General features: G+C 39.5%; 1 protein-coding gene and 1 long non-coding RNA gene across 2 annotated transcripts; both read left to right on the forward strand.

The window, feature by feature from the left end:
- Positions 1 to 4,949: 4,949 nt before the first annotated feature.
- On the forward strand, positions 4,950 to 11,171 carry LOC146471688 (uncharacterized). Its single transcript, XM_085120198.1, has 5 exons — positions 4,950 to 5,887; positions 7,317 to 7,815; positions 8,224 to 8,417; positions 9,507 to 9,851; positions 10,561 to 11,171. Exons 1-5 carry the CDS (start codon positions 4,968 to 4,970, stop codon positions 11,009 to 11,011), a joined length of 2,409 nt encoding a protein of 802 aa, XP_084976324.1. The 5' UTR covers positions 4,950 to 4,967; the 3' UTR covers positions 11,012 to 11,171.
- Positions 11,172 to 13,219: 2,048 nt separating this feature from the next.
- On the forward strand, positions 13,220 to 13,647 carry LOC146471689 (uncharacterized). The gene is made up of 2 exons (XR_014866690.1): positions 13,220 to 13,330; positions 13,599 to 13,647. It is a non-coding gene; the product is annotated as an uncharacterized LOC146471689 (long non-coding RNA).
- Positions 13,648 to 14,932: the final 1,285 nt, after the last annotated feature.

Here is a 14,932-nt window from a genome sequence, read left to right on the forward strand (position 1 = left end):
ACAGTTCATACCTTGGTCTAAATTCACAGCGTGCTGAATAATTTACCGCGTCTCGCTTCACTTCTGAACACGAAGCCTTTTCCCTTCTTTTCCGTTTCCCGTCCAAAACTCATTGCCTAATCCACTTTTAGCTGTCATGGTAAGGCAATCATCCCCTCTTGAGTAAGGTTAATTCACGAGAAAGCCATGAACACTACATTTCGTAGTTTCAATTCCTTGCTTCTTTCTTACCATTCGCAACGAAGCAAAGTGTTTAATGTAAATTTGCAATGCCATCACGTATAAATCCCACTGTGGTTATGAGGAATGACTTGTTTGGAATTCAACAAAAACATGAGATATCACTTTTATTGACCTGTCCCTCGGGGGTATGTGATACTGATTCCCTTCGTCGCGTGTCTGTCATTACATTAGGGAACTTAAGCAGCGACGACAGCAACGCCAACGATATTAAACGTCACTTGAAAATACAACTGACTATTTCATTTGTGCTACTTCACGATTATTTCAGCTCGCTTGACTTCTACACAAACGGCGAATTACTCAGGAACCAAATTGGTAGGAGTACCGTTAAAGTTAAGAAATGAAAAATGCACTGTCGTGTGTTCACAAAACCTTGAATTTAGTTATTTCATGTTGTCATTTTGAAATTAAAGCGCACACGAAGAGCAACTGTTTTGCCCATTAAACCTATTGTTTTCGATTTTGCCGTTGCCGTCGCCGTCGTCCTTGCTTAAGTTCCCTATCCTGTCGTGTCCTTTAGTTTTGCTTTTTGTTTACTTGTTGTGTTTACAATGTACAAGGGCGGATATCCAGGGATAGGAGACAGGACTTGAGGGGTTTGTAAGGAATTGAAAATAATACCAGATTCACACCTTATTCTAATGGGGCACCCACTCCCCTATAAAAGCTTACGCTTACTGACAAGCACCCCTCTCCCTTTCTTGCCCCTGCTCTAAGAGTTTCTATTTCCAGAACGAAACTGACATAAACTGTTCTAATGTCCCTGATAAGCGCCTTGACTCCGGGCAATGAGTCACCCCCTCCCCTTCCCTTCTCATCCCGTTGGTAAGTCGGAATTTGACGGAAAGGCGCGCCGTAAATTTTGACAACCACGTTTTATTCTAGAAACGGAAAACATTTTCCTTGGCTCCATAGCGTTTTAATCCGCTTGCATTTTAGCTGTCACGGATAGCCCCTACAGTTTATTATCATGTTCTCAGATAATATATAGTGAATAATAACAAGGGGCCCGACTTGCACAGTTTTTACTTTCAATTAACACGCGATGTGTCTCGTTGTATATCAGTATTTTTAAATGTATTTGAAAGCAGAGAATGGTTTAAGACCTTTTGCCCAAGATATTTCCTTCTGATTCGAGTTCTTCTCAACTTTTACGAGTGGTTCTATTAATTCTCTAGAAAAACAGGAAATTTTTCTATTTTTAAAAGAACTATTCATTTTTTTAACAAACAATTTGTTCTCCGATCTTCTGCCTCTTGCTCATCCATAGTTAAAGTACCTGATGTTTTTTTGTTTTTTTCTTTTTTTTTTTACTTTCGATTCCAAAACCTGTATTTTGTCTTGTATTTTGTAATGTGGGTCGTATAGCAAATTAAAAAATAATTAATAAAAAAACTAAATTTATCATTCCTTTGAAAAATAACCCCTGATGGATAAATTCGAAATTTCCTGCGTTTCCATGTTGGGTTATGAGAACACGGTTTCAACCAATCAGAGGGCATGTTCGTGTAAGGTCATAAAACATAAAAATACGTTGTTGTTTTTTTTTTCAGTTATATGTTGACTGAATTTTACGTTATATAATTTTATTTATGCGGTATTATAACTATAACAGTAATGTAAAGGAATAAGTACTTCTCCTCTCTGCAGATTAAAAATTTAAAAAGTGAAGCAAAAATATGTTCTTGAAAACCTTATGTAAAGAGACGATGCCTCATCCTTCTTTTTTACCTCCCTTTGTCTTGCTTTGTTCAGTCCCAAGTGTAGTTATAAAGACAGTGTATAAGTATTGAAAAACTTTGGAATGTGATGTAATTACTTTGCATGCTAAACTAGAAAAAACAAAGGTCTGCTCTCCAGGGAATTCTGTCGTAAGAAAAAAATTGAATTAGTTAATGCTTCTTGAAAACTATATTGTCTTGTTGATAGTACGCAATTGTTGTAATAGTATGTTGTTGTCAAATAAAGAAGAATATTCAAAGAAACGAGTTTCCAAAGTTTCGTAGAAAACGCGACTTGTGGGCACTGCTTAGTCTTCAGTGATTACCGTTAAACTCGTCTCGACCCCGTCTCCGGTTTCAGATGCAAAGCCGACAGCTTTTAAGTACTGTTGAGAAAAATTATAAATCAACAAAAACATTTAGAGCATAAGTCGGTTGACAATATCTCAATATACGGTTATACCGGAACTGAACTGAAATATTACAGAGACAGCGCATCCGGAATACCAAAGATGACTGAACTTTATAATACCACCGCGATGTTGGCCTATAGTAAATTTAATTCTGAGGCAATATACCTTAATAACTCTTGATTATAAAAAGAAACAGGAAAATTAAAGGAATTGTTGTTCAGTTGAAGGGATGCACTGAGAGCATAACTGTCTTCAGTGTTGAATTTCGCTGGCTCGATTATTGCGTAAAACAGCGAAAAAAAAACAGAGCGATGTTCTCTGACTAAATTGAAATTCAGACACTTTTGACGAAAACGAAAAATCGGGCTAAAATTCGACTGCATCAGACGGTTATGCTCTCAACTATTCGTTTGTGGTATTACGGTAAGAAGGGTCAAGTTACCAGTAGGTTAACTTGATTGCACACTTCACTGGCATTCGTTTTAGATGTAAAATTAATCACGAAAACTCTGTTGTATGAATTTAAAGGCGGGGGGGGGGGGGGAGGGGGGGTGAACGCTTGTCGTGTTTTACCTTTGTTATTATGCAGGGGCACCCAACGACAGTTTTCTCTCAGATCCTTTGAAACGCTATTTTAGGTTATCTGGAGAGCCTTTAAGGCTCTGTAGGTTCATTTTAGGCAGCGCTATAATATTTTTATCTGTTCGGTCATTCTAGGGCAACTTGAGTCTTTTCGAAATTACTAGGGCATCTTTGTCCATTTCCCGAAAACCTTGAGCCTTATTTCCTTTCCGGAAATCTTAGCTGACCTTTTTTCGGCCCTCGAAACGATATTTTTATCAATCCGAAAACACTAGGCCTAGAGTTTTCCATATCACGGAAGTTCCAAGTGAAAATTCCCTTTAGAAAATTGTAGGGGATTAAAGTCCTTCCGAACAGATAATTTACCGAAACGATCCGTCGGGTGCCCTGATTATGGTTCGTCTGATACTTCTTTTCTCAGGTTTCCGATGAGTACGTGATAGACCGTGTCGTGATTTTGTGTTCATTTTTAAATGTTCACTTGACCGTGACCCCTGCGTGTTTTAAATGAATGAATGAATGTTGAATTTAAATAAGCGTCAGTCGAAATCGACGGCAAAGCTTGACGCATTTCAACCATAAGTTCATTAGCACGAATCGAATCGACGACGCCTGGAGCAGGCAGCAGAACTCAGCTATTTGCCGGCAAAACCTCTTGGAAGTTGAATTCGAGGTAAAGTAAACAGTTTACTTCGTACTAAGTTAGTACAGAGGTGAAAAGACGAGTATATGTACTAGTTCAGGGCAAATACGCTTTTTTACAAGCTTTAATTAATATTGCTGGCTTTACACCAACAATGGTGAACGAAATCGCTGTGTATTTAAAGTCTTGTTTAAAATAGTTACAAATCTAGGTAGATTTCGCCTACCAGAGAACAGAAGTGAAAAGCAGAGGCTTAAATTATCACTTGGATTCAGTGATTTCTAAAGTGGTTAAGATTCACTTTTAATGTCATATGAAACATAATATGCACCTATGTATTTTTAAAATATCGGTACGTTCAACCACTTGACAATTTGACTGCTTAATGAATTTACAAAAGCGAACAAAAACAAAGAATTAAAGCTACGATAATAGTTAATCGCTTTTTTTTCAACTGATACAGCGCACTGTGGATTTCACATGAAAACATTTCAAATTGCGGCTCAAAACATGACCTTTAGGGGTAAACTCATTTGCATAAATTCCGGTTGTCTTTCCATGGTAAAAACACAGGGCTGAGACACGGGACGGATATAATCGAAGCATTTTTGCTGTGTTAGTGAGTTTCTAACCTTCTTTTGGAGGAGAAACATACAAATACAATACCTATAGAGTGATTTACTTAACCTACGATACTACGCGCTTTTATGCTCTAATTCCATTGTCTTCTTTTGTTTACTTGTAGCTATTTGGTATTAGTTGTTATTCTCTGTTTCACGGGTCAAGTAAAATCACTCTAACAAAATAAATAATTAGATAATTTTACCAGAACACTTTGTTTTTCATGAATATATTAACGGCAGTCTGGCAAAGAGACAAATATATGAAGTGCTTACTTTTGCAAAACCGCTGTCCAATATGATTTTCTATGCATTTTTCATGAACCAATCGCGAGCGATGGAAGAGTAGGAAGTACGTGGGAGATACAGAAGCTTCTCAGAATATTTCATTGGGTTTCATTGCTGTACTTTTCATAATATTTCAAATTAAATTGTATTATTTTTATAATCTGCGTCGGACGAAAACAACTAAAACAAATGACAACAATCTGGCTTTCAGGGTCACGAGGGCGGGTGTATTTAGGCCAGCGAGCGCTCGATATTCTTGTAGGCTCATGATGATATCTTGGATTTGGAGAGAAAGGGTTGGTGACGAAATTTGAAGGAGGGGGAGGCCCTCTTTTGCCCTTTCAATTGATTGATTGATTGATTGATTGATTGATTGATTGATTGATTGATTGATTGATTGATTGATTGATTGATTGATTGATTGTCTTTGTGTAGGGACATAAATCACTGCTGAAAAATGGCAAAAGTTGGGCTGGCGTTCTCTGGAGGCGGCATCCGATCAGCGTCCTTATGCTCCGGTGTTTTGCGCAGACTGCTCCAGAAGAAAGCTAATATAGATTACTTAAGCTGTGTTTCAGGGGGTGGTTACACAGGCACGGCCTACCTAGACTGGAAATACAGGAATGGCAAAAATGACGACCCAAAGTGGCACAAGGAATTCTTCGAACACATGCGAAGACGAAGCGGAATCTTTTGCAATTGGCAGTATCCTTGCCAAGCGATCTTAGATTCTATTATTCTCTTCACTATGACTTTTTTTGTCGCTTTAGTTATACCCATGCTTCTTTGGTCTTCCTACGCTTGTCCACTAGCCTTTGTGGTCGATTTTCTGTTTGGTAGGATTCTCCGCGGTGGGCCCAAGCCATGCGCTAAGTTGGTAAAGCGGAAAAATATCACCTTGAAGGAATGCCGTGAGGAGCGCTTCACCTCCGCCATTGTCAATCAACAGTTCGCCCTTTTTGCGATACCTGTAGGTATTGCTATCCTGGTCGGCATTTTAAAAGGTTTATTTCCTAAAGGAAAGGGCCTCTTCACATTCCTGGCCACCTCTTGCTTTGTTTTCTTTGGTCTGGTTTTCATTCCATGGTTTATTCATGAATTCCTTTTCCTCATTCCAAACTGGATGAAAATTCTCATTATTCTTCCCACTTTTTTTCTCTGGTTCTCCTTTCCGCTCATGCGCAGGAACGCCACCTTAGTGCTAGTTATCTATATCTACTCCTTTGTGATTTACTGGAGAGTTTACAGTGGTGAGATTTTCGAACTTGAGTACGACGAAGAAGTGTTTAATCATCTGATGGGCGTGTCTACTCTTCTTCTATGGAGTGCACCCATTATAGGAACAATCCAGCAGCGTCTAGGACACGTCTATAACAGGTACATACATACCTCTTACTAACGGAGTTCGAGGTCCGTACTGTAAGTTATGAACCGAGTTCGGAAAAAAAAAACGAGGATCCGTAACTTACAGTACAGACCAAGAAAACGAGGTTAGTTAGATATTTGTTATATCTCTGACTTAAACGGGCGCGCTGGAAAGCAAACTAGTTGAATTTATCGGGCCGTACAGTGAAATACGGCCCGAAAATTGACCACTTACACCGCGCGTACTAAATGAGAGATCTAATAGAGTGTGTGCGCGCGGTAATGTTGGAGGGCTAAAACAATAGAAGATATTTGCATAAAAATAGAATATATTTCCCAAAGGAAAATCATTGTATTGTTTCGGTCCTCCAACATGGCCGTCGTGCACACACTCTGTAATACATAGTGCTTGACAGATCAATCTCACGAGTATCAACCTCGTTTCCAGGACTTTTCAATTGTAACTGAATTAGGAGGGCAGACGCTTCTCCCGATTTACAGGAGAATGTCCTGGGAACGAGGTTGCGCGAGTCTTGCAGCACTGATTAGTATGGTTATCTGTAAAAGGGGGCTTCAGGCAATTGAAAACCTGTAACTGAGTTTGAGTCTGCAAACAAAATAAAAGCACCGGATCCTGTAGTTCAGGATGTAAATCAGCAATAAATTGATGAACAAATGTTGTAAAAAGAAAGAAAGGCTGATTTTGAATCAACTATTTTCGAAAGACACGGCCATTCTTCTTCAATGGGTACAGAAAAAGCTGTAATGTTCTCTCTTTTGATACCATGTTTTTATCTATCTTTTTCTATACGTTTTGCTCTCTTGGGATCACACTCTCGCTCAATCGGAGCCGACTGGGGGAGCAAGGGTGGCGAGGCAATGGGTTCGATTCCCGGAGTTAGCGTCAAATGTAGGTTTTTTTGTTGTTGGTTCTGGTCCTTGCGCAGGGATGTTTTTCTCCTGATACTCCGGTGTTTCCTTGTCCTCGAAACCAACACCTCCAAATTCCAATTCAATCTGAAAATTGCCTCCAATAAGTTTTCTGCCCTTATTACATTTACATTTAAGTATTTATTTATTTATCGGCGCTACGTTGGCTGCCTATCATCTCATATCCAACGCGCGCAAGTGGAAAAATTGTTCTTTATTAAAAACTGGATCATTGTATAATGCAATTCCGGGGATTTGATTGGCTTCGCGGCCATGAGCCATTATACCATGTCCGAGAAATAGCGACCATTAAATTGTCTTGTGGTTGTTCTTGCAAAGCGAGATCAGCAAAATCAAGATCAATAAAACAATTATTCCACTCGCACTTGTTGAATATGAGATGATTATAGCTAACTCGGCGCTACGTACCTCGATGGCTCTCTATCATCTCATTTCCAACGCGCGCTCGTGGAATAATTGATAACTATAATTCGGCTGATTTTACTCACAGATGGCGAATTCAAAGAGCGTTTTATACCCCAGCTAGCGTAGGTTCGCTTGGCTGTGCCGGGATATCATGGCGAGATCTCTTCTTACGCTGTCCAACCTGCCGACCAAAGATTCAGCAAATTAACTTTAGCCGGGCACTGACCTTGGAGGACCTTGATGACGTCAAGCCAATCTACTTTAGTGGCGTCACAATCAACAAATGGCGACGTACCGACTCCCCAAGAGAACCTGATTACGAACTATTAACAATGTCACCTATGGGCATTGAACGACTTGACCGGCCTCCGCATGAACGAGAGTTCGACGGCAAGCTGACGCCCGTGGATGTTTATCTCTCTGATGCCATGGCAACCTCTGCGGCTGCTGTGGACCATCACATGGGAGCGAGAGAAGGGGATGACGCATCCTTTAGAGACTTAAAGGTCATGCTTGGAGTTTCCATGGGAACGGCCATTGTTGCTGATGAGAGACATGAAGGGAAAAGGAATTGCTGCATCCAGGTAAGACATAGTTGGGCCTGAGTTACTTGCGTAGAGATTTGTACATGATGATAGACATAGGAACACTGAATTACATTCTCAAATTACCATGGTATTTTTGAGAGCCCTTTGGTCATTAAAGGAAGGAAGGAAGGAAGGAAGGAAGGAAGGAAGGAAGGAAGGAAGGAAGGAAGGAAGGAAGGAAGGTAGGGAGGGATGGAGGGAGGGAGAAGAAGGAGGCAAATAACATAAAAATGATGACGGATGGGGTAAGAAGTCAAGTGGGAAGAAGAGAAGAAGAGGAGACAGACACACAAACAGTCAGACAGACAAACAGAGAAGGAAAGAGGGGGATACAAAGAAGAAAGAGGGAATGGTGCGGTGCGCCTATTGGTTAGATTACTGACTTTAATTTTTTTTTAATTCCAGAGCTTACCGATCATTATAGAGATAGTTCGTATCTTGCCACTGATGCTGTTCCTAGTAATTTATTGGGAAACTGGTGAGGAAATGTACTTGGCTATTGGCATCTTGGCTTTCTTTAGTCTACTGGTACTCTTGACGCTCACCGCTCTTGTTCCAACTGGCAGCAGAAACCCTGGAAGATTTGAAAGGATTGCCAGGTATACCAATATACTGCACAGTTTACGTTTGTTATTTTGGATAAAAATAAATTTTATACTTTAATTAACAACCCGCTGGAACAATTAGTCACATTCCAATACTTGAAAGTTGGTTTATGCACTGATTCTAAACTGATTTAGCAATTATTTACAAATGTTTTTGCTGTTCTTTGTTTCGATTTCAAAATATGGTAAGTAAGATAAAGGCAACTAGTAATACTCCTCGACGCTTCATGCTGGGTATCCTGTGATGGACTAGCATCCCATCCAGGGGGAGAGTAGTAATCTTCCTTGTCACTTCATACTGGTTATCCTGTGATGGACTAGCATCCCATCCAGGAAGGGACAGGGGGGGTAGTAATCCTCCTAGTCACTTTATACTGGGTATCCTAGCGATAACATGTAGTTTATCAGTGTGCAGTTTCCTTCAGTCCCTGGAGGGGAATTTTTTAGTGCTGGTGTGCCGCCTGGTTGTCTAAGTGCTGGCCCTATTTTAGACCAAAAGTGCACTCTTTTCTATACCCGTTTTTGAACCTGAAGGGATTGGTATTTGTGTATCTGAAGTGGTAAATTGCACTTTATCAGACAAAGTGATCTTTTTGGTATGTTTATTACTCGCGTTGCTCCCTTAAAAACTGGAAATCAGAACAAAACGGTCCAAACACCTTCCCCTCTGTTCTTTTTTTTGGATTGCATCCATCGCCGCCATGTGAATCGTTTTGTAAGAAAAACTTCATTTAATCTAATTCGATTTGACTAATCACTCCCCGGGATTTTGTCATGTTCTACAAAAACACCATTGTTTTGACACCCGATATGTCAATATATCTCAGCGGTAGTTGAGCGAGCGAAACATTAGGTGAGGCTCGCCTGTCGTGAGAATATACGACAGGCGCAGCGACACGTTTAAAGAGTGGCTTTCAAACTGCGAACAGAGTGAAAAGAGCCCGTTTAAACTGAATTCCGGATTTCTAAGGCTCCAAAGCCTGGATTCTCGATTGCACACACAGGCATTTCCTTGATAGTATGGGACGAAATGATAAAATTGAATGCTGTAGTGCAAGGTGGTTAAGCATCATTTATTTGCAGGTGGTTCACAATTAATGTCGCCTACGTCAGCTTCATTCGCAAAACCATCAGTATGACAAATCAAGGTCCCAATCCTCCTCCCGTTTTGCGCTTGAGTGACGGTGGCCATATTGAAAACCTTGGTATTCTACCGCTACTGAAATTAAGGCTGGAAAAGATTGTTGCTGTTAATGGCGGACGTACAATTCGTGATGAGGACTATGGTTCAACGTTATTAGCTGGCTTGGACATGGCCAGGAAAAAGCTGGGCTGCTCGTTTTCAGGAATGGATGGACGAGATATTATTGAGGATATTCGGGATAATTTCGTGGACAAACCTCCAGGATCACAGCCAAGTAGCTACAGGTGGAGCTGAAAATGAGAATCTATATCTAAAAATCACACGTTCGCCAATCTTTGAGCTTCTATACATACATGCATGCATGCATGCACGCATGCATAGGCATGCATATGATGTGGACCTACTTACGAAACTAAAAGCATACCTCAATAACGAAAACGTTTAGAAAAAAATATTCAAGGAAATTGCTGTAAGAATGCTTACTTACATGAACCAATAATAACAATTTATACATACGAAAATATTAAAAGAGAAGAGAAAGGTTTACTTGCGGTATTGTCCGCGCGCATATATAATGTTTTGAGTGGTGTAAGCCAAGATAACGAGTGACGTAAATCGGGAGAAGATTTCAACTCGTTTTCTCACCATTCCCATCGCGGCTTTGCCACTCGTTCGCCCAACATTCCGCCAGCCACACAGGCTATGAGATGTGTAACAAAACTCTTCAAAGTTATCCAGATTGTACCACTGCATAAATCGTTTAAAGTCATTACCCTTCTGGGATCGTCACACAATCTCTCCTGAGCTCCAGACCAAAAACTTGTCCGGCGCATGCACATGTAGGGACCAAATTCATGAAGGCTTAATTCCTAAGTTAATATTTACCAGTATTGTATCTTGACAATAGCCTATTGTTAGTCCAGCAATACTCTATTATTTTAAGAAACAATTAAGGCTTTGTGAATCTGGCGTGATAGAGATGTTTTTATTCAGGTTCAAAGTCCACTACTATGACAAGAATCCCAGTGGTGATGGCAAGACCAAAGCTGGCGAGGGTGAAATACTCTTCATCGCTCCCCGACATCCTGACAAGACCGTACAAAAGAAGAATTACGACACATGGGGAGAGGTTTTGCGTGACATCGATGTTGATCTCGAGTCTGGCCTCTGGGGACCTGGTCCCGAGTTGATAGCAGAGGAGGTTGATCGTCTGACGTTCTGCTGTTGTGAAGGTTGTCATGGCTACAGATGTCGAGGCCTATCTGAGTGGATGTGCGGGGCGTTTCCGCAACATTCGACTGCCAATCAGTTCTTCACGCAAGCCATGTTTGCAGCCTATCACAGAGAAGGCTATCGCGCATGTATGGAGGCGAACGCCGCTGAATTTGTGGCCGATGTCGACAGACGGCGAGAAGATGCGGCCAATGCCTATTCAACAATCTGAAAAGGAATGATCAAAGTACGCTGATAATTATTAATTAAGCCACCCTAGGGTTTAGAGAACAAAATTTAAAAAATACAAAACTTGTCAACCAGCAAAAGTTTAGTTTAACGGCATAAAATATAGAAGTCCTTATTATTTTGTTACTAGTTTAGTGGTGTTGGACTGAGTTGCAGATGCATGTGTATAAGAAAATAACAGGTATTTTTGCTTTACTACTTACCGCAATTACACAATTGTTTCTTGTTTTTGCGCTAGCTCGAAAGTCGTTGTGGTATCGATGTTTGTTAAATTATTTAGTATAAGAAATAGTGGTAGTGGATTGCTCAATTTGTCAAACTCATATGAGAAATATGTCCTATGTCCCCACAAAATTCTAACATATTTTCTTTAAAAAAAACCTCTATAATACGGACCCTCTCTATTACTGACAACGGACACTAAATCTCGGCCCCAGACAACAAATATATGCAAACTTAACCTCTTTATTACGGACACTCCGGTGATCAGGTGATGATAGTTAGTGTTTGCAGTTACACCGGCAAACATCAACGCTTTACTTACCGAAGGTAAGCGTTACAAGAGAAAATACTGTAGCAATAGCCGATTCAGTTAAGTGTATATATGTATAAAACTCGCATTAAAAGACGTTTTCCAGAAATGAATTGTAATACAATGCACTTTTTTAAGTGCAGCATTGCGTTGTAGTTTGTTTCCTTCTCTGCAAGACAGATCTCAATACTGTATATTAATAAATTCAGGTGCATGTGTGTGGCTGGTTTTAGTTACTAGACACTTTAACACTGTCAATGGAAGCTTAAAAGTGACGTCATCGTAGCGACCTCTATAAAAAGGACACCTCTCTAATACGGACACTTTGTTCTGTCCCTTCGATGTCTGTAGTAGAGAGGTTCAACGGTACTCTTATGGACCATAAAACGACGTCAAAAAATGTTCAAAACGCAAGTGGAACCATGCCCGAATGGCAACATGGAAAAAGTACGAGCGGCATTGGCTTTTTTCCTGTTAAGAAAGGGCGTGCGTTACATCTGACGTCATTTTTATTGTCTGTACTCTTATAGACAATAGCTACGAGCCAATCAGCGCGTGGGAATTTTGACAGTTATTGTAAAAAGACGTTTGTGTTAAAAAGTCTACATGGTCGTTCAATTTCAGATCATGCCAGATGACCATCCCCAGAACTTAAGCAGTAGAAACTCTCTCGAAGGGCTGTTTATCCACGCCAACTTTTTCATACTTAATTCGCTGATTTCTAAATGAAACGACAAATTTTTTTTTTTTGTTTTTGTTTTTTTTTTTTTTTTGTTTTTTTGCATTTAACCGGATCGAGTTGAAAATTATTCTCAACAGTGTGAGGAGAGGAACTTAAGGTCATTCCCCTAAAATAGAACCTACACTCAGATTTTTTCCAAACTTTGCCCATGTGTGGTTCACTATATGTAAACTGTAAAAATGAAATAAAAAGAGGGGGTCCCCATGCTTGTTCTTCAGCAACGAAGCATTGAAATATGTTAATTTCTGCATGTTTGGACAAAAAGGACTATAATAGAGCATTTACCAAGAACAGGAATTATTTTCTGAAGAAAGCAGTTAACGGCTCATTTCATGGAATTTTTTCCTTGTTCATAAATCATTTTCAATGTGAAATCTGTTTGAAAACTATTCCTAACCAGTACTACTGAGATATTCAACAAAATAATCTAATTCCTTACTCCTGAAGCTAGACCAAAATGTCCATTGGCTAGATATTAGGTGCAAAATTTGATATTTCAACACTAGGATTTTCCTTAAATTTTCACGGTAGTTAGCAAAAGATATTGTGGTTAGAAATCTGAAAAGAGAAAATAGGTTCACCGGGTTGGTTTTGCAGATATTTCACAAAGCAGTGGTAAATCGAGCTTCAAAACTGTTTTCTCCGCGAAGGGACTGGGGCGAGTCTTATGAATTCCGCGCAAAATGCAAATTAAGAATTTTGTTGTTAGATGCAAGCCAGATTGAGTGATACTCAGTAGTTAGCTAGAAATGAGCGTAAATTTTTTATTTTGCCATTGTGCGCAGTAGAGTTGTGCACTGCAAAACAGGGGAATGACCTTAAGCTAGACTTTAAAAGTAAAACATTAATAACTACGAGGCAATCAAACTGTGCATGCATATACTCAATACATCAGCTATGCAAACCAAATTTTCCCTTATTTTTCTGCAAGGTACTTGAACATGCTTGCATCATACGAGGTGAAGGGAAATCTACCGTATGTTGCAATATCGTTTGAGTGACTAGTTCAGCAAACAATAGAGTCTAAAGTGATGACGTCATAAAAACTAAATTTATGAAATTATGGGATTTTTCCAAACGTCTGGAACTGTGGCAAAATTAGAAGGATTTGTATGGAGTCATCGAGGCATAACAGAGCTAATATCTCGACCCCAAATCGTAATAAGATGCTGATTTTTGGCAAGTAAGTATTTTTTATCATGCTCTTTCCGATCATACGAATAAATCCCATAATTTCAAAAATTCAAATATTTGTGACGTCACACTTTAGGACTCTATTGTAGTTTAGAGAGAAAGTGTGTTAAGAAAAAACTTAGAAATGAAAAAAAACGGGAAGAGACCGGCATACTGTTTCACCCATTCATTCATTCATTCATTCATTCATTCATTCATTCATTCATTCATTCATTCATTCATTCATTCACTCCCTCATTCACTCACGAATTTATCCCTTCATTCATTCATTTAATAGCCTTGACACTCGAACAACTGTTACAAGTTTTGTTCCACTGCTGACCCCTTCTCAAACTTAACAAACAGTTCACGTGGAGAATTCTAAGGTTGCGTTCGATTGACCGTATTCTGGAACTTCCGGTTATTGCCGGAATAAGAAACAGCGGAATAGCTGTAAACAGCAACAACAACAACAATCTTTGTTATTCGTGCCCAGAAATGAAGTTCTCTCTTTTTGTGTAAGTAATTTGAGAAGACATATCTGCAAACATTCGTTGGCACATGATATATTAACAGCCATTTCGTACCCCAGTAACTCCTAAAAAACCTCTTAGGAGGGATTTCTTGTCATTGTTGCATGTATTCCTATTCCGGGATAGGCTCAATCGAACGCACCCTAAAGAGTAAGCTGGATCTCAAGTATGCTATCTGCAGTCAACTTAAATCGACCGATCACTTGTGAGAAAAATTCATAATTAAAGTGCAAACGATTAAGTCAAAGGCCTTGGAGTACGACTAACCTAGGTACTCTTCGGCCTTTATGACAATCTAGATTTGGAGAAAAATTTGATTGTCTTCAGTTTCGGTTAGGGTCAAATAGAGACCTTTTAGATTCAGTACGAGTGCAAATTTTTCAAATAGACAAAAAGCGCGCGCTGGTGAGCTAGTGCCATTTTGGCGGGAAAACGAGATAGCCGTCATTATTTCACTACGAGTTTTTTTTTTAGGACGGCGTAGCGTTGAAAACGACTCCTCAAAACGTAGTGATCTCGTCTAGTCAGTATCACTAACGGAAAGGGTTTTAAGCTATCATCATTCGAAACAAATTCGTCAAGTTTGCCGTTCACAAAGAGTAAAATAAACCTCCCTGGGGTATCTCTCTTTTTAGTACTTCGCTAAAAACTTGAAGTCAAAACTCGTATTCGTAGTCGTATTTGTACTAGAATCTTAAGCTCTCTAATTAAAGGGAGGGGTTCATGTTTCAGCGCATGTACATGAATCTAAATGCTTTTTTCTCTTTCTTATCAACTTTATGGTCTTAAATATCCCACTCACATGTACTTCAGTAATCACATTCTATAATTAGTCCAAGCAAAATGACTGATGACCAAAATTCACAGAAAATGCTAGTGGATTGTACTCATATTGTCGATATTGAATTTAGCGTTGACCCGTAG

The sequence above is a fragment of the Pavona decussata genome, unplaced genomic scaffold (assembly GCF_977016875.1).
Source record: "Pavona decussata unplaced genomic scaffold, jaPavDecu1.1 SCAFFOLD_102, whole genome shotgun sequence".
NCBI lineage: Eukaryota > Metazoa > Cnidaria > Anthozoa > Scleractinia > Agariciidae > Pavona > Pavona decussata.

Bases quoted from the DNA above. Each gene is read 5' to 3' on its own strand.
- LOC146471688 (XM_085120198.1), top strand. From the start codon at position 4,968: ATGGCAAAAGTTGGGCTGGCGTTCTCTGGAGGCGGCATCCGATCAGCG. The intron at 7,816-8,223 runs GTAAGACATAGT...TTTTAATTCCAG, and splicing joins AAAGGAATTGCTGCATCCAG to AGCTTACCGATCATTATAGA. The intron at 9,852-10,560 runs GTGGAGCTGAAA...GTTTTTATTCAG, and splicing joins TCACAGCCAAGTAGCTACAG to GTTCAAAGTCCACTACTATG.